We start from the raw sequence: 22153 nt of genomic DNA on the forward strand, positions 1-22153 counted from the left end.
CTGTTCTCTGTGAGTAGCAGAAAGAATGTTGTAAAGTAAGTTGTTGATAGCTCCACCTCCTTTCTTTATCTTTTAACCTTAGCAGCATAATTGTATAACTTGATTTCCATGCATGGCTCTTGAGAAGTCACTCTTGTCCAGAGAATGCAAGTCCAACAGCAGTGACCACCTTTCTCCCTTTGAAGTTCATTCAACTCCTGTCTTATAATTGTCACTCTTAAATTTGAAGGGTAAATGAAATGTGGTTTATTCCCTGGCTTAATTTAGTGTATTTCTCAAACTGCACAGTGACCTTACTGCTCCCTGATGAGTGACTGAAGGGTTGATGGATCCCACTGTAGAATATTTAGTTAAAATCCCTACACTATAAGGGCTGGGAAAGATCTCTGCTATGTGCTCGGACAGCTGCTGCCAGTCAGCATAAACAGTACTAGGCAAAATGGAATGATGGTCCTGGTGTATTATATTTGTATTTCTAAGCTAATATTCTCCATTAACAGCCTTGTCGTGAGGTTAATTTTGACGTGCTTGCCAGGGCTAATGGTAGTTACAGTCCCAAGACACCAGAAGGGCCAGGATGGAGTAGGCTGGCCTAATTCAAGGGTTTCCTGAATGATGGACAAGAACCATGTTCTGGCTTCTTTTCCCTTCATTTTGCTGTGGTGTGTCCTCTAGTTGAAATGAAGGATTCTCTAACACTATACATACATGTGTGTACATATACAATCACTGTTGTTTATCACACGTCTGTGTTGTTCACAAGTTCTACAGGATTAAGAACAATTTATTCTCTTGGAATAATTTTTCTTCCTGAGAACTAGTTGTCTCAACTTGCTTCTGGGTCTTTTTCTTTGTCCCTAATTTACTTCCTCCCACATAAACAATCCGCCTTAAATTTTTAGTCATACTTGGGGATGGTCAAAAGTTAGTTATGAAACTTTGTCCTTCCCCAATCTTGAGTCTCCAAATATTGTTGGACTACAGCTGCCATCATCATTCCTGATCTTTGGCCTGCTGGCTAAGGCTGATTGGAAATTGTAGTCCAAAAATATCTGCTAACCAAAATTTGGGGAAGGCTGACCTAAAGGATCCTTGCCACAATAAAGCTTGAGACCTATTGTATATATGAGATGAATAAACTGAGCCAGCAGTTGTAAAATGAATGCTTTGGCTGTATCCACACTGCTTACTCACAGAATATAACTCATGACGTACTGGCAACAGTTGGTGTCCTTGCATCTTCCTAGTTGTTAACCCTGTTTGGGACTCTTGACTGCTGCTGTATTTTTGGCTCCTGGTTGGATGTGGCTCTTTAAAACCATACAAGTTCGAAAATATTTCCCACATTAAGGGCATAATCTGCTGCCTAAGAGTTATATAGTGCACTCTAATTCTCATCGTTCAGTTCAGCTATTTTCCTGCTTAGCATAAGTACATAGGTGCATGAGCAGGTAACGAGACAAGGCAGTATGGGGAATGTGTAGCCTGCATATCCCTTTCACATCCAGCCTGTGCCACCCTCTGCATCAACACTAACTAGGAAGATGGGTCTCCACTGAACCCTTTTGGAATCCAACATGTGTTGCCTGTGTCTATTTAGGCACTAGAGTATGTACTATATATTTCTAAATATTTTTGGAAGAAAATATATGTTAATAGTTTTTCTACTTTGTACACTAAGTTTTTAATACTAAAGCCAATTGTTTGTGTGTGTAAAAGCAAAAGCAACTGTCTACTTTGATTTGCTCCAATACAGTGCTCAGGATCTGTTCTCTGTTCTCATCCTTGCTTTTTTGACACTATTTTTATTTTCTAAAACTTTAAAGTGCTCTTTATATTTTGTATAAATAAAATTTGTAGTCAATACATTGTGTTTCAGTGGGAGTCAAGAATTATCCCATGTGGGTTAAGTACTGTACTGGGAGATGATGTTTTGGTAGAAACGGGATGTGGATTAGCAAACGTCCGAAGTAACTGAGTAAGTCATTTCCCCCAGAAGATCCATTATTAAGTTCTAGGAGGCATCATGAGCTTTTGTTGGACAGGTTTTACAAGATGCAATGATCTGTACATTCCCCCCTCCCCTGTAACTGCAACTGATACTGTAAAGAAGAACCTTAAGCAAGTCAAACATTCACAGGGAGGAGTCAGACTCAAATCTCACCATAAGAGAACTGGATAGGCTGCAGCTCTCTGCTGTGTACATTCAAGGCTGGTCCACATATGTAGCAGAACAAAGCTGTACTACAGGGGACTGCATATTTCAGACTTTTCACTTTTTCCCAACACTGCTATGTTAAACCTCTGCAAACAGAAAGCCAATGTAGTTGGACAAATTTTTTTCTCTCCGATGCATTGTCTTCTGCTTGCAGGATTTTTTTAAAAGCAAGTACCGGTTCTCAAAAGTAACACCACTCACTTCTTGTCTGAAGTGGTGCATTACATTCTGCTGTATGTATAGACCAGTCCTTCAGACATAGTCCAGCTGGAGGGCCACAGGATCCCCAATCCTTGCAAATCTGAGTTACTTGAAAATCGGTTGCATTTGAATGCCAAACTCCTTTCCCTGTAATGTTTTGTTTCCCTTATCTTCTCTCAAAGAACTATTCTGCTTTTACTCCTATTTCCTTGAGTGCGTGCCTCACTGCTTCCCAGCCTCACTGCTTGTACTGAGCACAATTGATCTGGTAAGGTACTCCCAGGGCAGGCCCAAGACATTTTGGCACCTGAGGCAAACTGCAAAGTGGTGCTCCTTCCCTGCCAGGAAAGAAGAGGTGACTGAAGATCTACATCAGGAATAAGGGTGGGGAATAAAATCTACCTAGGGATCTGCTGACCCTGCAGATCCTGCTCCCTGAGGTGGTCACCTCACCTTGCCTCATGGGTGGACCAGCTCTGGGTACTCCAGTATCATTACAGTGGTGCCTCTGGTTACGTACTTAATTCGTTCCGGAAGTGCGTTCTTAACCTGAAACTGTTCTTAACCTGAAGCACCACTTTAGGTAATGGGACCTCTCGCTGCCGCTGTGCCACCAGAGCATGATTTCTGTTGTTATCCTGAAGTAAAGTTCTTAACCTGAAGCGTTATTTCTGGGTTAGCGGAGTATGTAACCTGAAGCGTATGTAACCCGAGGTACCACTGTATTCTGTACTGTAGGTCATACATATATGGGGACAGGCTAAATTTAAGAGTGGCTTCTGACACCCTTGTAAAAGGTAAAGGTACCCCTGACAGTTAAGTCCAGTCACAAACAACTCTGGGGTTGTGGCGTTCATCTCGCTTTACAGGCCAAGGGAGCCGGCGTTTGTCTGCTTCCGCAGTTTTTCCGGGTCATGTGGCCAGCATGACTAAGCTGCTTCTGGCGAAGTCAGAGCAGCACATGGAAACGCTGTTTACCTTCCCATCAGAGCTATTTATCTACTTGCACTTGGATGTGCTGTCGAACTGCTAGGTTGGCAGGAGCAGGGACCGAACAATGAGAGCTCACCCGTCATGGGGCCTCGAACCATCGGCGTCCCCTTGTAATGTAGTCAACTAATATTGCCACATTAATGATAGAAAGACACCACAACTATTCCATCTCGAGATCTTCTACTTCTCAGATTAGTCTAATGTTAACAGATTAAAAAATTACTTTCAGTAACGCCTCTGGACAAATATCTTCAGCATGAGTCTTGCCTCCAGCAGAAAAGATGTACACCGTTGGGTTTTTCAAATTGTTTTACTGCTCGTGCTGCATTATATATGTTTAAGTTGAACCCCGCTCCGCAACCTAAACAAACAAACAAACAAACACTAGTGCAGATTTGAAGAGCCGTCACCTTCTCACTCTTTGTAGTTATGAAGATATTCAACATGTTATCAAGATATGGATAGGCAGCAGAAGAACGATTTACGCAAGATACACAGATACTTCATTTTGTTGACAGCATGCAATTCTATTGTATCTAAATTCCCTGAAAACACACAGCCACACCGTCCTCTCTGCGCTCAGCTGAGCGCGAACCCCTTGCCCTCCGGCTTTGTTCACTCGTCGGGCTTTTCGCCCAACAGCGTAAAAATACAAACGATAAATAATAACAGGAAGCTAGGAGGCGCGTGTTATTATCTCTATGGACTCAGGGAGGCGTTTGTCTACCCGGCGGCAGCTCTATGGTAAAGAACATTCCCTATCTACTGTGCTTTGGAGGAACGGTTCCGGACCGGAAGTGGGCAATGATGTTTGCGAGGCTGGTGTGGGCGTCTCAAGCTGCCTATGCTTTTTATTGTGCCGGAAGTACGCGATGCGTGTCACTCAAGCCCCGTTTCTATCTTTGCGGCTGAGTCGGCGTCTCTTAGCAACGGAATGGACGCCGACGCCTGAGGGAGGCGAGATATTGCGGCGACGCTGAAGCTCGTCTAAGGGAGCCTGGCATGTCGAAGTTAAGCAAAAAGAAGGAGCTGGTGAAGAGCAACAACGTTCTCCAGACGCCCTTCGCCCCTAAAGAGTAAGGCTCCAATACCCTCCGCTTCTCAGGCGGCCCCCATTCCTTGCGGGTTGCCCACACCTCGCCGCCTCTTTCTGTTTTCCTGTTTCTAAGGTTAAGGACTCGCTCCTGGAAGATGTGAAGCGATAACAGCGGGAAAGAGTGTTTCTGGGCGCGTGCAGAGTGCACTATCCTTGTCAAAGCATACCCGCAGTGTCTGGGGTCTAGGGAAAGGTTGAGCGTATGATGATCAATATTTTTCTTTCCAGCTGCAGTTTAGCTATATCTAAGCTGTACATCAAGTAAGTCTTGCCTGTGCCAAATGTCCTTGATTCTTGTTTCTAGGCCACATGCCATATCTGCCACATGTACTTTGCGGCTGTCGGTGGCTTTATTTTGATCCTTGAGGACCTGCAGCACCTGGGATTGGGTGGGACCCAAAACCTTAAACGATTCTGTGTAGATTGCTCATTTATTACCTCTCCCTTCCTTCAAGAAACTTGGGAAGGAGCTTGTCGTGTGACATATACACTTCCGTTTCCCAGACCTTAACAACAGGTGCAGGAATTTGCCTGGGTGAGTGTGAAGGCTGAGCAGAGACTGAACCTGGGCTTTTTCACTCCAACTATCCTTCCACTTTCTACTTTTCCTTAAAAAAAATATGGGTGCTGTATCTTAGAAGTGTCAAAGATTTTTCTTGTATGGAATATGCAGACTTGCTACAGAAGTGTTGCTCTGTTCCCAGAAAATGTAGTCTGGGTGGAATCCAACACAGGCAGGTTAGAGGCAGGGAGAGCAGTAGGGGTCAAGTAGAGTCAGCCACACTTAAAAGCAGTAGCTGTGTTTCCTTGTTTGCACAGATGTACGTTAAGGGCAGCATATAAAGTAGGAAGGAGAGGCTCTTAATTTCAATGAAGTTCATTGGCAGTAGGCCTGGGATAGATGAAAGGAAGGACTATTTTACTCAAAACATTAACTTGCAGAATGTATTACCACAGAATGCAGTGGTGATTGCTAGCATTGGTAGCTTTTTTATTACTAAAATTCATAGAGGATATGTTTATCAGTGGCTATTAGCTTTAATAGCTAGGGGCATCCTCCATGTTTGAAGAACGTATATCTTTGAATATTGGACACTGAGGAATCATAAACAACAGGGAAGAGCTATTGCTTATACCCTCTGCTTGTGGATTCCAGGAAGTATTTGGTTGGACTAGATGAACCTTTTGTTTGATGCAGCAGGGCTTTTCTTATGATTTCAAAACACTTGGGGATATGTTTTGGGAAGATAAGGTTAACTGCAGCTCTCTGGGTCTGCTGCATGTTTCCAAACAGACTTTCCTCTTCACGTTATGTGCACCTTGTTGGTACACAGTAAGCATACCTGCCGTGGTTAAGAGTGAATTCATATGAAATATGGAAGAACTGTCATCAGTTAGTGGTGTTGAATGAGTGCTATTGAGATTCTGGGTACAGTACCAAATTGCTGGGTGTTGTACTGTCTCTTTGGTTTTGTAAGCCTTGGATTTTCTTTGTCTTCAGTGATGTGTGTCTGCCTCTCTCACCACCGCTCCCCCTAATAAACTAAAAGAGGAGATGCCACGTCTGTCTCCAGGAACTTCTGAATGAGTATATCAAGCTGTTTCAGCTGTTTCCTGGTAACTGGGAATTAAATAAGTTACTATATCAGAAAGCTCTCATACTTTTCTTGAGCCTTGAATACTAATGTCTTCTGATGCAGAAAGAAAGGAGTGTAAAGACTGATTGTGTGGCCAGAAGACATGTCATGCCTATCTGAGAACTAATCATATTTACTATTTTTTTGGAAGGGCTGGAACAGAATTTCAGCAGGTGTTGGTTAAACCAGTAGCTGATTGGTAATAATAATTGTGCAGGGTCATGCTAAAAAGCCATCAATTCTAGCACTGTGGATTTGATGGTGGCTAGCCAGATGCCCCAACACAAGATAATGACAGCTATTCTCAGCAGCTGAGAAGTGTCAAATACACTTACATCCATCATGGTTAGTGGCCACTGATAAGCAAGTCTTTGGGGTATTTATCCACTTTTATCCAATTCATTTATTTACTAATATAGCATAAAGAGGCCTCACCCACTCCTAGTCCTCTTGAAAAGGGTACAAGGGGGGAACCTGGGGGTGAACAGGAAATAGAATGTACCTGTAGTACTAAATGTGATATAATTGTCTGCTTTCCAAATTTATTTTAAAAAGTAGAGCACACCCAACAGCTGTGCTCTATATATGTCCTGGGTCCTTTTCAAGTTCAGCAGGCAGAAGTTTCCAAGCTCAGTTTCTTTGTTATTGATGGATTGTTTTGCTGTCTTGTCTAATATGAAAGTGGAGAAGAAACCCTTGAACGAATAACCTAATGACAACAACAACCAATCCTGACATTGTTCTGCAGATTGACCTTAGTCAAGTCACTGCTTATATATCCAAAAGGATATATATATGAAGTCTTTTACAAAGCTGTACTCGAAATAGTGTCAGGTCAGAGCAGCATATCTCTCTTCTACTTTGACAAACCACCAGCTAAGCCTTCTGGCCCCAGCTGTCAGGAAATATTTAAGTTTAGTTACTGCTGAACTGTAGATAGTATTTAAATCAAGAGGTTGATGGCAGCTTGTTGTTATCTATTAAGTGGCATTTTTAACTATAAATACATACCGTATTTTCTGGTGTATAAGATGACCCCCAACTTTTCCAGTTAAAATATAGAGTTTGAGATATACTCGACCGCAGATTCTCCACCCTGACTTTTGAGAAGATTTTCCTGGATTAAAAAGTAGTCAGTTTCTTTCTCCTAGTTTGTTGGCATATGTCTGTATGCATAATATTGAATATTTAAGTCTGTATGTTATAAATAAAGCACCTGGAATGTATTAGGAAGCCTTCCAGCTTTTAAAAATTGAACTAATGAACATGCTTTCCATAAGTCTGAAAATCCCCAAATGCTGTCTTGTCTAATATGAAAGTGGGGAAGAACCTTTCCTCTTAGAGATGTGGTTCCAGCCCTATGAACATTTGGTTGCCCATTTCCACACATTTTCCAGCTCTACAGTAGCCTATGTCTTTTTGAAGTAAATAAAGACACAAACTGTTATCTAAGGAGCTGTCACTATTCAATATAATAAGAGGAAATGAATTACCACCACCCTACAGACTGTTACACAATGGGAAGATATTGGAAAATCTGCTTGTCTGCTGTCTTGAACTTCACCTTCTTTGTTAATTTCTCTTGATGTTTGCCTTAGAGGTACAATAATGAAGACATGTTAAAGAAAGTAATTACTACGGTCTTTATAGACATTTTATGGAAATAATTTTAATAGTAGGTACTTAGAAACTAGTCTGAATCTGAAACTGGAACTGGGTGCACTGACAGTAGCTACCTTATATATAAATGTAGCTTAAATATTTTGTCTGGTAATGAAAGTAGCACATCCAGGAGTCAAGATTTGTATTGCTTTAATTAAAATGGTTATTGCTATGTTCATATGTTCAAACTGTTTCACAGTATTATTTGTGATTATCTCAGAGTAATTATCTCAAGTCAGTTGGCTCAGATGCTGGAGGAGGCAAGGCAGCAGTCTCCATCTTCCCCAAAATAGTCCTAGGTCCCCTAAGCTAGCCTGCTTCACCCAGTTATGGTAGTGGTGTTGTCCTGGCACTGTCAAAGTAAGATTCAATTGTTGGTCCATTTGGGTTATTTTTTACAGTATTTTTAATTTTTATTAGTCACTTGTTATCAAGGTCTCCAAGGGACTTAACATTTAAGAACATAAACATAAATACATTATACTGTTAAAAAGTCATATAAAACATTAACATTCTCATGCATTCTCCATACCTTCTCATGGAAACACCTACAGTTAATGCACCCTCCCATTCCCTGGGTAACATCTGCAGGAAACTTTCAGCAGCACACTAGCAGCAGAACAAAATCAGCTCAGCTTTGGAAAAGGTCTTCACCTAGCACCAAAAATATGTCATGCAGACCTCACTGGGAAGAGTATTCCACAGATGGGAAACCACAACTGAAATGGATATTAAGGTTCCATTGATAGCTCCTCAAAGGGTGAGGTGGTAGAAATGAAAAGCAGTGCAAGAGCAAAGTCTACTTCTCTGTGCAGGTGCAGACTTAGTCGCAGCCCCAGTGAACATTTATATTATGTAAAGCATTTATTTGAGCTTGGTGAAGGGGTGGTGTATACTGTTTGTCAATAAGGCACCCTTGATTATCAAACTGGCATAATGCTGAGCAAACAATCTCACTTTGAATGTCAAACAGCTCAGAGGTACATGGCTCTTCAATTGGATGCTAGTGCTAGTAGAGTTTTCGCTGTTTCCCTGTCAACTCGCTAGTAGGCTTGGACAAAAATGCCCCCCTCATTATTTGGGGTCATTTGTCTCCCATAAAAGTTGCAGGCATTTTTTTAAGACTGGAAGGGGAGCAGTGTGTGTTTTCAGGTGGGTTTTCTGATCATGCAGTAGAGCATTGTGATCTGTCTTGTAGAAACACAACAAAAACCAAAAAAACTTGCTGCTACATCAAGTAGTGGCAGAGCTACAATAAGCAGCAACCCAACAGCGTTCATCCTTGTGAATGACCAATGGGAATTGTATTTCATCATAGCATCTTTCCCAGGGTCATTCTTGGGAAAATAAAGATTTTTTTTTTAAAAAAAATGCTGTTCCCATTACTACAAGATTCTTGTTTTGGTTGTAGAAATGATAATTGTTTATACTTTTTCTGAGGGACTGTGAGCTATGTCAGTCATAAGGCACATATGATAAGCTGCTCAAATGAAGTATTTCTTATCTCTTCATTTTATTTGTAGTGGTAGTACTTGCATGGGGTTCAAAATGAAGATAATGTGCTTGTCAACAGTATGAAACTGAAATTAGAATAAGAAAATTTGGAAGTTGATTACCATGTAACTAACTGCAAGTTCTCTTCTCATGCTAACATTTTATTTCAGCCTTTGGGGTGTCACTGGATCAGCCTCTGCTGTAAACCCTCAAGGTGCTTTGGGTGAGTCTAGGAAGCCAAGATTTCCTATCTGGCCAGAATGGAACGAAGTAGATATCAATGCAGAGAAGTGGGATGCAGGAAAAGGTGCAAAGGAAAAAGATAAAGCTGGAAGAAGTCCTATTTTAGTAAGTTTTCTGTAGTAATCAGAAAAGTTCTTTCAGATTCATCAGTATATGAAAATATGTATTAACACTGTATCTTCTTAAGCACACCTTTTAAAGTTTCATCAATGAATGAGCGCTCACCATTCTAGTAATGCAAAGAGGCTTTTCATTAAACTAATATTAAAGTTAAAAGTGCTTAGCTATTTCTGAATCATACCTTAGGTCAAGCATTGCCAATTAGTGGTCACATTTTTGCATTTTAAGAGAGTGATGTGGGCACCAGTCATAACGCAGCTGCTAGTGGAAGCCAGCAAAAGGACTCTGACTACTGCAGTGGTTATCTCAGCACCCTCTCCTCCCTCTGTGTGCCCTCACGCCTCCCTTGAAACCACCAGGAGAACTCCCAGAACAGCATGTAGAGGAAGGAGAGCACTGAACTGATAGAAGGACCTTGTTAGCACTACAGTGAATTATACCCCTGATCAGGATTGTGCAAAGTTACCTCTGCTGGTATCTTTGACTAAGAAGAATGCTGCCTGTTGGGGAGGCTACACTATGGTGATGGTCCCAGCTTTGCCTAGGTGGGCAGACAGCTACTGCTGGAGGTTTTCACACCAGCAGTAGAAGGAGAATGTCTGTAAATGAGGAATTTCTGAGTCAGGGCACCAGTAACTTTGGATATGCTGGTAGGGTCCAGCCAAAGTTAAGCACTTTTTGGTTGAACTGCTCAGATGTGTGTACATCTGTGTTATATTCTATATTAAAATCAGTAAGATTTAAAAGTTGAGCTCCCCAATTTTTGGCTGATATTCATGGGCAACCAAAATGTTGTGGTCTCTGGTATCATACACCTTCCCCTAAGGGTCAAAGTCTTGTAACTGACTTGGTGCTGTGCTTTCAAGACACAGTGTGAGGCTCTCAATGATTACTATCTGCTGTTCTCTCCCACTCCAAGCTATGAGCTGGAAAGCGTTGAGAGGGATTTTACGCATAGTAATAATGAGCTCCCGCCCCTCAACGGCTCCATGCGGAAGGGGTAAAGAGGCTTGTGCAGCTCTGTGCTCTCCAAGTGACTGGCAAGCACAAAGCCAAGCCAACATGCTTCTGCCTTCTTCCTCTATCTCCCGAGCTTTAGGGTAGAGGCAGAGATTTGTTTTCCAGTGCTTGGCAAGCACAGAGCCAAAACAAATTCCAGGCTTCCTCTTCTCTCTCTCCCCCCACTCTGCAATAGTTCCAGGACTGAGAAGAAGCCTGAGACCCATCACACTTCCCAGAGCTATCTGTGTAATTATCACGATGTGTGCAGCAAACAAAATACCGGTAGTTTACTCCTGCTTAAAAGTATCAGACTTTGACTGGTACATGCCCCAGATTAATGATGATCATGATGCTGGTGTTGATTATATATTTCTGAATGGCCTTTTACATGTGTCTCAAGGAAATTGACAAACATCATAAAACAGCAAAAATAATTTTATGGCAAAGAATAAAAGATAGGTTTTAAAACAATGCAGCATAAAACCCTAAGGCAGCTGGAAAAGCTTGTAAAAAAAAACACGTCTTCAGTTATTTCTGGAAAGTATAGATAGTTGGTGTCATGAGTTACTGTGGAGCTATTTATGCTCTTCTAATGCTAGTCTTTTAATGCTAGTCTCTACAACACACATTGTTGTTTTCCTTATATAGTTGTTGTTGTTATGCCATCTATAAAAATTCAGAATTAAAAATAATTGATATTTTGCATTTCATACAAGTGTTCTTTTATTTCTATCAATTGTTTAAGCTTTGGTTGTTTATCACTATTAGAATATTATAATATTAGGTATGCTACTAAAAAAGACTTGCAAGTCAAAAGTTTGCAACTTGTCTTTGAATAGTGTGTAATTGAATTTCTTCAGGATAAGCATATAATTGTTATATATATTGTAAATGAATGCTTTTTACAGCATTTCTTTGAAGATCCAGAAGGAAAAATTGAAATGCCCCCTTCTTTAAAAGTTAGTTTCTGGAAAAGGCCACAAGAAATCTTAGTCACTAAGGTGAGAATATGTTTGTTATTTGATGTTTATTTTCTACAGCAGGGGTTGCTAACCCTGCACCCATTGGTACCCCCATCAGATTAAGACTTTTCTAAGAAAGAAAGAAAGAAAGAAAGAAAGAAAGAAAGAAAGAAAGAAAGTGTCTCCCTTCCTAGAAAGACAGTTACGAAGCAAAATATGCAGATATCCTTATAATCCATTTCTGTGAAAATAGCCAGCCTGGCTCTCCTGCCTGTCAGTATTTTTAGACAGTGAGTGAAGTCAGAGCTGTGATTGGTAAGTGAGTTGTTTGGACACCAGACAACATGAATCCATTGAGTCCTATAGAGTTTCTGTTTTCCCCTCCCCTTTAGTGCACTTTTCCAGCTTGTGTTTTATTTTTTAGCCGCTCTGTTTACTGTATTTTGTTTTTCTGCCTGCCAGCCACATGGAGCAGGGGCTACTTGAAAGGCTCTTTAAAAATGTCTGTGTTGTGGTAGTAGAAAGAATGTGGGAATTGCCTGTCAGTCATTTTGCTGCCTGCAAAGTTGTAGTGGTGGGGGTTCAGGGGTGCCCATTTCAGAGGCATCATTATGATCATCACCATTTGTTCCTGCCCGTTCCCAAGTTGTTTGAGTAGGGGAGAGAATAGTGCAATGGTAGAAACATAATTACAGTCACATCCTCATACACCTCCAATTTTGAGAAGCTTGTAGATGACTTTCCTCCTCAAACATTGTCCAATCTGGGCCAGTATTGTTTAACTATCCCACTGTTATTTATATTCAAAGGTTTTGCGGGTGTTTGCCTTCAAAACTTGCCTGACCAGTGTATAACAATTGGGGGGGGGGGACATGTATACCATGGGAAACAATGCCGCTATCATGCTATTGTATGTTGCCCGCTGATTATTTCACTAATGTCCATACTCAGTTCAACAACAGTTCATCAGTCTTTTTCAGAATTTTAGCATTGATTACTTTCAATTACCTTTCTTAACTTTTGAATAACATTTTGTAGGCAGTTATAAATTATTTCAAGATTTTGAACATGTATAAGCCTTCATAAGCACGGGTGGCACTGTGGGTTAAACCACAGAGCCTAGGGTTTGCCGATCAGAAGGTTGGCGGTTCGAATCCCCACGACGGGGTGAGCTCCCGTTGCTCGGTCCCTGCTCCTGCCCACCTAGCAGTTTGAAAGCACGTCAAAAGTGCAAGTAGATAAATAGGTACCGCTCCAGCGGGAAGGTAAACGGCGTTTCCATGCGCTGCTCTGGTTCACCAGAAGCGGCTTAGAAATGCTGGCCATATGACCTGGAAGCTGTACGCTGGCTCCCTCAGCCAGTAACACGGGATGAGCACCGCAACCCCAGAGTCGGACACGACTGGACCTAATGGTCAGGGGTCCCTTTACCTTTACCTTTAAGCCTTCATAAACATTTTAATAAAAGAATTACAATTATCTTTTTAGGTGCCTGTGGTGGTGAAAAATGAAACGTGGTTTGACCTTTTTTCACCCAATGAACATTTAATGGGCAGTGAGGTATGTGTACGATCTCTTCTTTAAAAAGAAAACATATTAATTGTGTAGATGAATGGAGGAGACATTTGATGTTGTCATAAAACAGGTAAAATGCCTTTGATAGGGCAGGGATGGCTCTACCATGCTGCAAGGTGAAGTGACCTGTTGCAGGTGATGCCACAGAAGGAGGATTAAATGAAGGGAAGATTGAGTGCACTTACATTTTCAAAATGGTATAAGCTACCTTGAGCTACTTTAAAATTCAAAATGAACTGAGTTTAAAAAATCAGCTTGGGGGTAGAGTGCCAGCTGCTGAAGAGGTAGCTTATATGAAAAAAAATATGATAACATGGATTGAGAACGATTTCCATCTTTGGGAAATTTTAACGAGGGGTTTGGTGTTATAGGGGAGCTACTGAAAGGGAAAAGTGGGGGGATCCAGGTGAATTTAAGCATGTTGGGGTGTCATTGATGTCATTGGCCTTAAGCATACATACCTACATTTGGATTGCACCTTACCTAGGAGTATGTAACCCTGAACCCAGTAAGGCTTGCTTCTGAGTACGTAAGAATAGACTTGAACTGTTAATTAAGGAAGGGCTACATACTAGAATACCTTAGGCCAGGCTTCCTCAACCTCGGCCCTCCAGATGTTTTGAGACTACAATTCCCATCATCCCGGACCACTGGTCCTGCTAGCTAGGGATCATGGGCGTTGTAGGCCAAAAACATCTGGAGGGCCGAGATTGAGGAAGCCTGCCTTATGCTTTAGTTAAAATTAACTAATCTATTACTAGGCTGAATATCAAGTTCTTGGCCCCAGTCTAGAGACTGGATGCTGTTCACCCACAACAACATACAGGATCTTCCACTTTGTCCCCATGCACATATGATCCAGGCTGTCAGAGCTGCTGGTGGTGAACAACAACTGTGTGGTGACAGGAGAGGAAAGGAGTCGTCTATTCTCCCAGATGACAGGGTTCTGCTCCTTCTCCCTAACAACATTATTTTGCAAATGTATGGCCACATTTGGTTCCGGATCATGCTTGCTACTTTAGGTTCTCTTGGTTTCAGATTTCTTAATACTGACACACCACCTGCTGTATGTGATCCAGGAAGAGATCCCTCAATAAATTCATCTGGAAAAGTCTTACCTGCTTTATTTTGATTTTTCTTCTGTAGCATTGATTGTCTACTTTTATAAAGGCCTGGTGGTTTATAAATAAAGTACTCTCTGCACCTTTTAATCTGTCTTTCTGTCTCCCATACCCTTCTCTCTCATGTCATATTGGTGCTTAGATTCTGCTGTGTTGAGCACAGACTTCTCTCTGCAGCACTTGCTTTATTAGCTTCTGTACAATTAAATGGTATTGTTATCATTATGTATTGCATTTTAAAGTAGTTAGACTATATGTGTATATATTTATGTATTGTGAACCAAACTGACTTCTGTTATTTCCTCCACCACCCCCAAAAAACATGACATCAGCTGATAAGATGGATAATAAGTGAAATCTATGCAGTTTGGAAATTGTATAATGCACCTGCTTTGAGTCCCGATCCTAAAGCTAATGCAAATGAAGCACCTCAGCTTTCGTGGAAGCCATGGGAACATATATACTCGTTATGCAAAGCTATCAAGGGACATATGCCATTGTACAATAGCTATGGAAAATACGTGGTAAAGCTTTATTGGATGGTAAGTATGCATCAGTCTTTTTAGTATATATTATGCACATCATTTATTTTACATAGGTTGCAATCCTGTTGTGGGGAGGGGTGTTTGAAGGCTGAAAGCCTTTGAGTGGCCTCATCCAAAGGCCTAATGATCTTTCGCTGGAAGGGTGGAAGTGAGGTTCTTGCACTCTTATGTCCTTCTTCTGTTTATTATTTTATTTTACAGTTTTCCTCTCATTAGTAGCTCCAAAACTGGCATGGGTTTCTTCTTGGTTTGTAGGGGTGGGTGTGCCAGAGAATTGGACAGGCTAGGAATCCTTTGAATCAGTGCCTTCCCCCAGCACAGACCCCTTTCATCCCTTTCCACACAGAGGCTGTGGACGCTTCTGCAATGACAGGGAGGGTTGGATCTCTCTACGTCTCTCTGAGATCTGACATGGTCTGCAGAAAAGGAAATCCAATGCTTCCTATAGACTTAGGTTGGGGAAGCTACAACTCTCCAGATGTTATTGGATTGCAACTCCCATCAACCTCAGCCAGCATGGCCAATGATTTTAATAAATGAATGACAAATATTGAACCAAAATACTGACCAGTATATGATGCATGAATATAAAGAGATAGCACAAGCTGAAACAAATTTCTACCACTTCAGCAAGAAATTATACATTTTAAAATTTAAGTTGTGCCCACAAGCTATTCAAAACCCAACATTAAAGCATATAAATTATAGTAACATTTAAAATAACTAAACCATTTGATGTTAAGGAGAAACCACACTTAGGTGAATGTAGATTCAGGCCGATACAATCCATGTATTGAAAAGGAGTGCAATCCCATATGTGAGATGTCCTATATATACAGCATAGGAGGAAATATTTTTTCCTTGTTCCAGATGCTTTGGAAAGGTCCAGAAAAGTGGATTCTAATATATTGCTATGGAAGCATAACAAGCCATTCCCAAAGTAGCAGAACATTGCAATAACATTCTCCCTCAATGGTTGTTCAGTGGCATCTGAGTAGCACACTTTGTCCCATCCCATACTTCCACTTCATATGAGTAATAATGATAGATGACAAACTGCTTTTATCATTATGCTTTTATAAGATGAGAATGTTCCAACTAATCCTTTTAGTTCTGAGAACATAGTTTTGCAGTGGTGAAGAACATATGAGAAGTGACAATTGAGGAATAGCTCATTAGTACCCCGCAAACAATTTCTAAAGTACTAGCAGTGTTGCTTCCCATTGTGCAGATGGAATCTACTGGACTCTCATATTTGATCTCCCTGTTTATTAAAATTATCTATAATGAGGGTCAAGTTCTTGGAAGGTCACACAGATTTTCATGCTGGCACTATTTTTCATTGCCACCTAATCACATTTAATTTCCTTTCTCTTTTGCAGGGTAGCTGGCGAAAGATCATTGTGGATGACAGCATACCTTTCAATGAAGACAATGATATGCTGCTTCCAGTAACAACATGTGAAATTGAACTTTGGCCATTGATATTATCCAAAGCCATAATTAAACTAGCAAACAATGAGTATGTTTTCTAAGCTTTGTGTCTGTTTTGAGATTAAAATAGAGCTATGGGCAACAAAGCTAGAATTTAATACATAGGGTGGATGCTTGTTTGTTAAGAATGAATGAATTGCTAGGGGTGCTTTTTGAACCCTATAAAATACTGTATAGTAAACAAAGGAAGATCCTCAGCTGCACCCAAAGTCAGTGGGTATGTTAACACATAATATACTAAGCCATAGTTTAATGCTACATGGATGAGCCTGAAATGTCTGACTGCAGCATTAGCTTACATCCTCCCTGCTTTACTCCTCTTGCACATCTGGGAGGAGGACTTTGGCAGAGTTTAGTCCCACTTTTAAAGAATCCCAGCTTATTGTTATTGCTGAACCAAGAACCTTGGTTTAAAACAAACTGGTTAGTTTTAAGAACTGAGCTTCATAACCCGTGGTTTGAATTTGTATTCTTCTGAAACTTAACCAGAGTTTGTTTTAAACGGGAACTCCGGTTTGAACATAATGCTAAGCTGGGATTCTTTGAAAGTTAAATTTGGCTCTTTTCAGCTATACAGGAGAAGGAGAAAAGGCAGTGCATTAGCTTAGACCTTTTACTCAGACTTGTTCAGGCTCATCCACATAGCAATAAGCTATGGTTTAGTGCCACATGTAAATGCAACTGGATTATATTTACATTAATGAACAAACACTTTAATTTCAATCCCACAGAGGCCCAGGGTGTCCTTGATTTTCCTTTCCCTCTGCTGCAATCTCCTGTACCCCAATGAACACCATTGGGGGGGGGGGGTCCTTCAACTCTCAGGTGAAGCTTTTTGAAGTGAACATGAAGTTGTAGTAAGAAGAATGAAGTGGGGAAGCCCCTTTCCATTTTCGGAACCCCCTTTGCAGTTGTAGATTCTAAGGCTCTGTTTTGTTAATGAGGTATTTATATTACACCCTTTAGCCAAAAAGGTTGCCAAAGTGACTTTTTAAAAAATCAGCTTTAAGTTGGTCCCTGTCCTTAGGTTTATGATCTAAAAAGATGACACATGAGGGAAAAGGAGTGGTCGGGGAGCGAGGTGGAGTGGGGAAGCAAACTGGAGCTTAATACAGTTCTTTATAACTTATAAGATTCTGTTTGTGTAGAAGAACAGCATCTACTCACAGGTGTCAGAGGCAGTTATGGCCAGGGCTTTCTTTGCCAGAAGCACTCCTCTCCTCCGGTCCAGGAGCAGAACTGCTGAACAATGTGCAGGACAGAGCAGCTTCTGCCACCGTTCTTCCCTAAGGCAGCTGCCTTAACTGACTTGATGGCAGTTAGAATCCTCTCGGGAGGGGGCTTGATGGAATTCTTTCCCTCTTCAACCTATGTCTGTGGCAGCATGGTAGCTATAGACCTGGTATCTCAAAACCCGAGGCCACCCAAACAAGGAAATGCTAGGAAAGTGGGGGGGGGGGGAAGATTCAGGATGTTAGGAGGGCATATGTTATAGAGCTCACTGCATTGTAGATCATGAATTGTGTTGGCAGTTGGAAAGCTAACACAAAAACTATAACACAAAGTACATTTGCATTGCCAGCCTACATATTAGCCTGTTTGACCAATAATTCTATAACTTTGTGTCTAGCAGTTTCAGTTGCATAGCTTTGGAACAATTATAATGAAAAAATTGTATGAAGGCGTTAAAGAAATGTAGATGTTATAGCAGCAGAATTCCAACTCCATTGTGAGAGGCAGTATTCCTCTGAATTCCAGTGTGCTTCACACATGCTTCTGAATGGCCACTGAGAACAAGATGATGGATTAGATGGGCCATTGACCTGAACCAACAGGCTCTCTTTGTGTTCATATGTTAAAATTTTACTGAGAAGATGTAGAATGGCAATTTTAAATAGATTTATAGATGAACATTTAATATGGAAGCATGTCTTTATTGTCATGAAAGTTTATGGCTCAAGATAAATTTTCATTTTTCAGTTACCTTAAGACTAGCTGGCTAACGTAAGTTTTCCTTTGGAATTTGTCAACTGAATTTGTTCACTAAGTTACAGCAAATTGTATTGCTAATAAAAAGTCATTGGCCATGGTTTTTGATCTAATTCTTCAAACCAGGCTTCCTCAACCTCAGCCCTCCAGATGTTTTGGCCTACAACTCTCATGATCCCTGGCTAGCAGGATCAGTGGTCAGGGATGATGGGAATTGTAGTCTCAAAACATCTGGAGGCCGAGGTTGAGGAAGCTTGCTTCAAACCTTTGAAAGCTTGAATTGCTTAATGCTCCATACCTATCTGATGCTATATTTTGTTTCTGGGAAGATAAGATAGGAGGCCTGTACCCCTCTGACTGCAGCTGTACTGTGAACTGATTTGTGAATATTCTTGTTTGCTTGCAATGGAAATTATATAAGAAATATGAAGAATTTGGAAGGATATGAGTGACTGTTGTGACGGAATTAATATCTGAATAGAATATTGATCTGCTTATATGCATATTTATATTTGTTTTAGCATAAATGATGTAGGAAAAAGGGAACTGGGGGAATTCACAGTTCTCCATGCACTTACTGGATGGATACCAGAAATTATTCCTCTCCAGTAAGTTCCACTTTTATTATATGCAGTTCTTTCAGCTTTGCATCCTGTATACTTGGTTGATCTGGTGTTTGGGGTGGGATGGGGTGAACAGATACACAGTATGACTCAAAACTTAAAAGCAGTCAAATTCAACTCTGTGATTTTTTTTTTATAAAAAAGTTAAAAGATCATAAGTTGATTGTTGCTGGGGTCTTTTTCTTGTCTTCCTTTCTGCCTGCTCGATACTCACTCGCTATTTAATCACTTTATGACTCCTTTAGTGAAATATTACCTTTTAAAATTGTTGTACACATGTTTTATTTGTTGGGTTTGTCTAGTAGTTAATGGTGTGCATAGGATTCCAGCCTAAATTAATTTCACATTCACACTTACCTGAGAGTTAGACCTGTTGAACTCAGTGGGGCTTTCATCTGAGCAAGCATACATTGGATTGTGCTGTCCAAGGCTGTAGGGGATCATTTTAAATATCTGATTTTGAAACTGCTTGGTTTAATTTTTTGTTTGTTATTTCTGAATGGGTTTACAGAGTAATCCTAACCTTCCGATCTGTGCTGCTAGAGAGAGTTAAGATAAGATGATGTTCCTCCACCAGTGGAGGACTCCATTGCTGCCAAAAGTGCAGGGGTTTGAAAGGCTGTTTGCAGTAGTTAGTATAGGGCTCCAAAACATAGCCTTATAGAATCATAGAATGAGGGTGGGGCAGGCACAAAGCAGAACCAGCCATAGATCCACTAGATGTAAAGCTGCTCTATCCCCTGATGGGTGTGCCAGCATAGAGCCCCTCAACAGTATCAGCTTAGAGCCAGCATTGCAAAAAACAACAACACCATATTGGCTGGCTCAAGCAGCAGGACTTGGGCATGTGGCCGTTGTTCCACTACTTTACTCCCCTGGTTGGGGTTGCTTTTGCTTTGTCCCTTACCTTTTGGCAAACTGTTATTCTTGTCTTTGTTATTTTCTCAGTACTCTAAAAAAAAAAAATAGGTTACATTTCTTTTCAAGGAGTGGATACATTCTAGATGACACTAGGTTCCAAGAGTTACTAGAATGGTTCCAGTCATAACCAAACTGTTTAAATGGTAGTAAAATTCAGCATGGTTGCTTCTTGACTTGACTCCTATAGATTTTTTTTAAAAAAACTTGATTAGCATAATGCATATGCAGTAAATAAACAGCAGACAGAACTACATTTCAAAGTAATGTTTATGTATATTTTAAAGATCTGGATATATGGATAAAGTTTGGGAATTCTTAAGAGAGACATTGCCAGAATTTAAGTTACCGGAAGAATCTGTTCCTGAACTTAAGATGTCACTTCAAGACAGTAAAAAAGATCTAAAATCATCTGACATTAAAAATGATGCCGTACCTACTGTTAAGCCACCAGAAAAGGTAGAGAAACCTGAAAAAACTGCCAAAGGTATGAAATTAGAAAGACTGTAAATGATATACAACAAAGGACACGCTCTTGCCAGAGAAACCACATCTTTATTTCCTTGCACTTTTCTGTATAGGCGTCAAATAATCACATTAAATTCCAAGGAATCCAATTAGTTACCAGACTTGAAGGTGTTACGCGTATATGTGAGAGAGAACTGAGGTTCGATGTAAGGTTGCAATCCAGTGCACAATAAAGTACCTTTAAATCCCATTGAAATCAATGCAACAGTGTGCTGGATTGAAAATTTAAGACTGCCATCAGATAACTCAGCACCACTGAACTTAGTGAGATTTACTTCTGAGTAAATATACAGTACACTGCCATAGTAGATACATTAAGCCTTGTTGATTTCAGTCAAATTTCAGTAGATTTAATTGTGCACAGGATAGTGATGTGCAAGTCTAGTTGTAAGTACTGCTCAAATAGGATACAGAAAAAATATTCTCCACATAAATATTTTTTTAATCTAGTCTTAAATATTATCTGGGGTTTTCTTCTTTAAATTACATAGTTTAGAGCCAAAAACATTTGCACCAATAGCAATTGCATGATTTTTTTATAAGGTAAATAGCAGGAACCACAGGAAGGTAAAGGATCTCTGTTTGTGGCCCAATTCCTGTCACATATTCTCTCTCTCTCTTTCTCTGTATGTATGTATATATATATATATATATATATATATATATATATATATATATATATATATATATATATATATATATATATATATATATACTGTGTGTGTGTGTGTGTGTGTACACACACACAGTGCACTTTCTAATTGCTTGGAATGGGGTCATGTCAAGTTTGGCCCTTGGAAACTGAGGAGAGCTCTACTTTTAGCACATAGCAGCTTCGACCAGGAGTGGGGTTTTTTTTGGCTTAGGCTTGTGAGCCAGCTCTGCCCTTCCCTTGAAAAGGCTGACCATCCTCACACATTCCTTAGTTATCTTGAAACTGGATTATTGCAGCAATTTATATAGGACTGCCTTTGAAAAGTGTCCAGAAACTTCATCTACTGCAAATGGTGGCAGAAACAATTTTACTTAACTTGATTCTTTAAAAAATAAAAGAAAATCATTGGACTCTGCTGCTTCATTGGCTTCCAATTTGTTTCTGAGCACAATGCAAATGCTGGCTCTCACCTTTAAAGACCTGAAATGCTTGTAATCCTGCCCATGCTGCTTAGATCTTTAGAGGCTCTGCTCCATGACTAAGTGTGGTTGATCAGTATGTAGTCAAGACTTTTGTTGTCGTCATGCCTTACCTCTGGAATTCCTTGCCACAAAAAGCCCAGATTAACTTATTTTTGGTGAAAACATTTTTCCATGGACCCAGGCTACTGGGATTTGTAATTTTTTTTATCCCTACTGTAATTTTACTACTATAATGTTCTATAATATTTTATAGTTTTGCATAAGCATCATATTTTTATTGTATATGAATAGTCTTTATCAATATTGCTGTTAAGTGTCTTAAAGTTTTTTTTAGAAAGGAAAGTACATTGTAAAAACACTTTAAATAAGAAAGAAAGGTGATTATTATTTATCCTTTGTGCTTTGTTCTGCTATAAAACCGCTAGGCAGGCCAGTAAACAGGCATAGTGTTAGTTCTTTTCCAGAGAGACTCATATAATCTGCTCACGAAGCCCCTGCATTGGGATTCCAGTCTTTGCTGGGTCTTTGCATGGGGGCATCTGTGAAGATCACAGCCTCTGCACTGGTTATTGATTCTCTTAGTTGCTAATGGGTG

At 40.3% G+C, this 22153-nt stretch overlaps 2 protein-coding genes across 2 annotated transcripts in view; both read left to right on the forward strand.

The window, feature by feature from the left end:
- Positions 1-4319: 4319 nt before the first annotated feature.
- Positions 4320-12714, forward strand: LOC117044615 (androglobin-like). Its single transcript, XM_033145422.1, has 4 exons — positions 4320-4488; positions 9472-9649; positions 11575-11667; positions 12667-12714. Exons 1-4 carry the CDS (start codon positions 4415-4417, stop codon positions 12712-12714), a joined length of 393 nt encoding a protein of 130 aa, XP_033001313.1. The 5' UTR covers positions 4320-4414.
- A 406-nt stretch (positions 12715-13120) lies between these two features.
- The window catches only part of LOC117043838 (androglobin-like), a 53690-nt gene continuing 44657 nt past the window's right edge, over positions 13121-22153 (forward strand). Inside the window, exons 1-5 of the mRNA XM_033143948.1 lie at positions 13121-13188; positions 14657-14866; positions 16252-16391; positions 18874-18960; positions 20181-20380. Coding sequence (XP_032999839.1) covers positions 13177-13188; positions 14657-14866; positions 16252-16391; positions 18874-18960; positions 20181-20380 — 649 coding nt within the window. The 5' untranslated portion in view covers positions 13121-13176. The remainder of the gene's footprint in view (positions 13189-14656; positions 14867-16251; positions 16392-18873; positions 18961-20180; positions 20381-22153) is intronic.

Source organism: Lacerta agilis, chromosome 3, assembly GCF_009819535.1.
Source record: "Lacerta agilis isolate rLacAgi1 chromosome 3, rLacAgi1.pri, whole genome shotgun sequence".
Taxonomy (NCBI): domain Eukaryota; kingdom Metazoa; phylum Chordata; class Lepidosauria; order Squamata; family Lacertidae; genus Lacerta; species Lacerta agilis.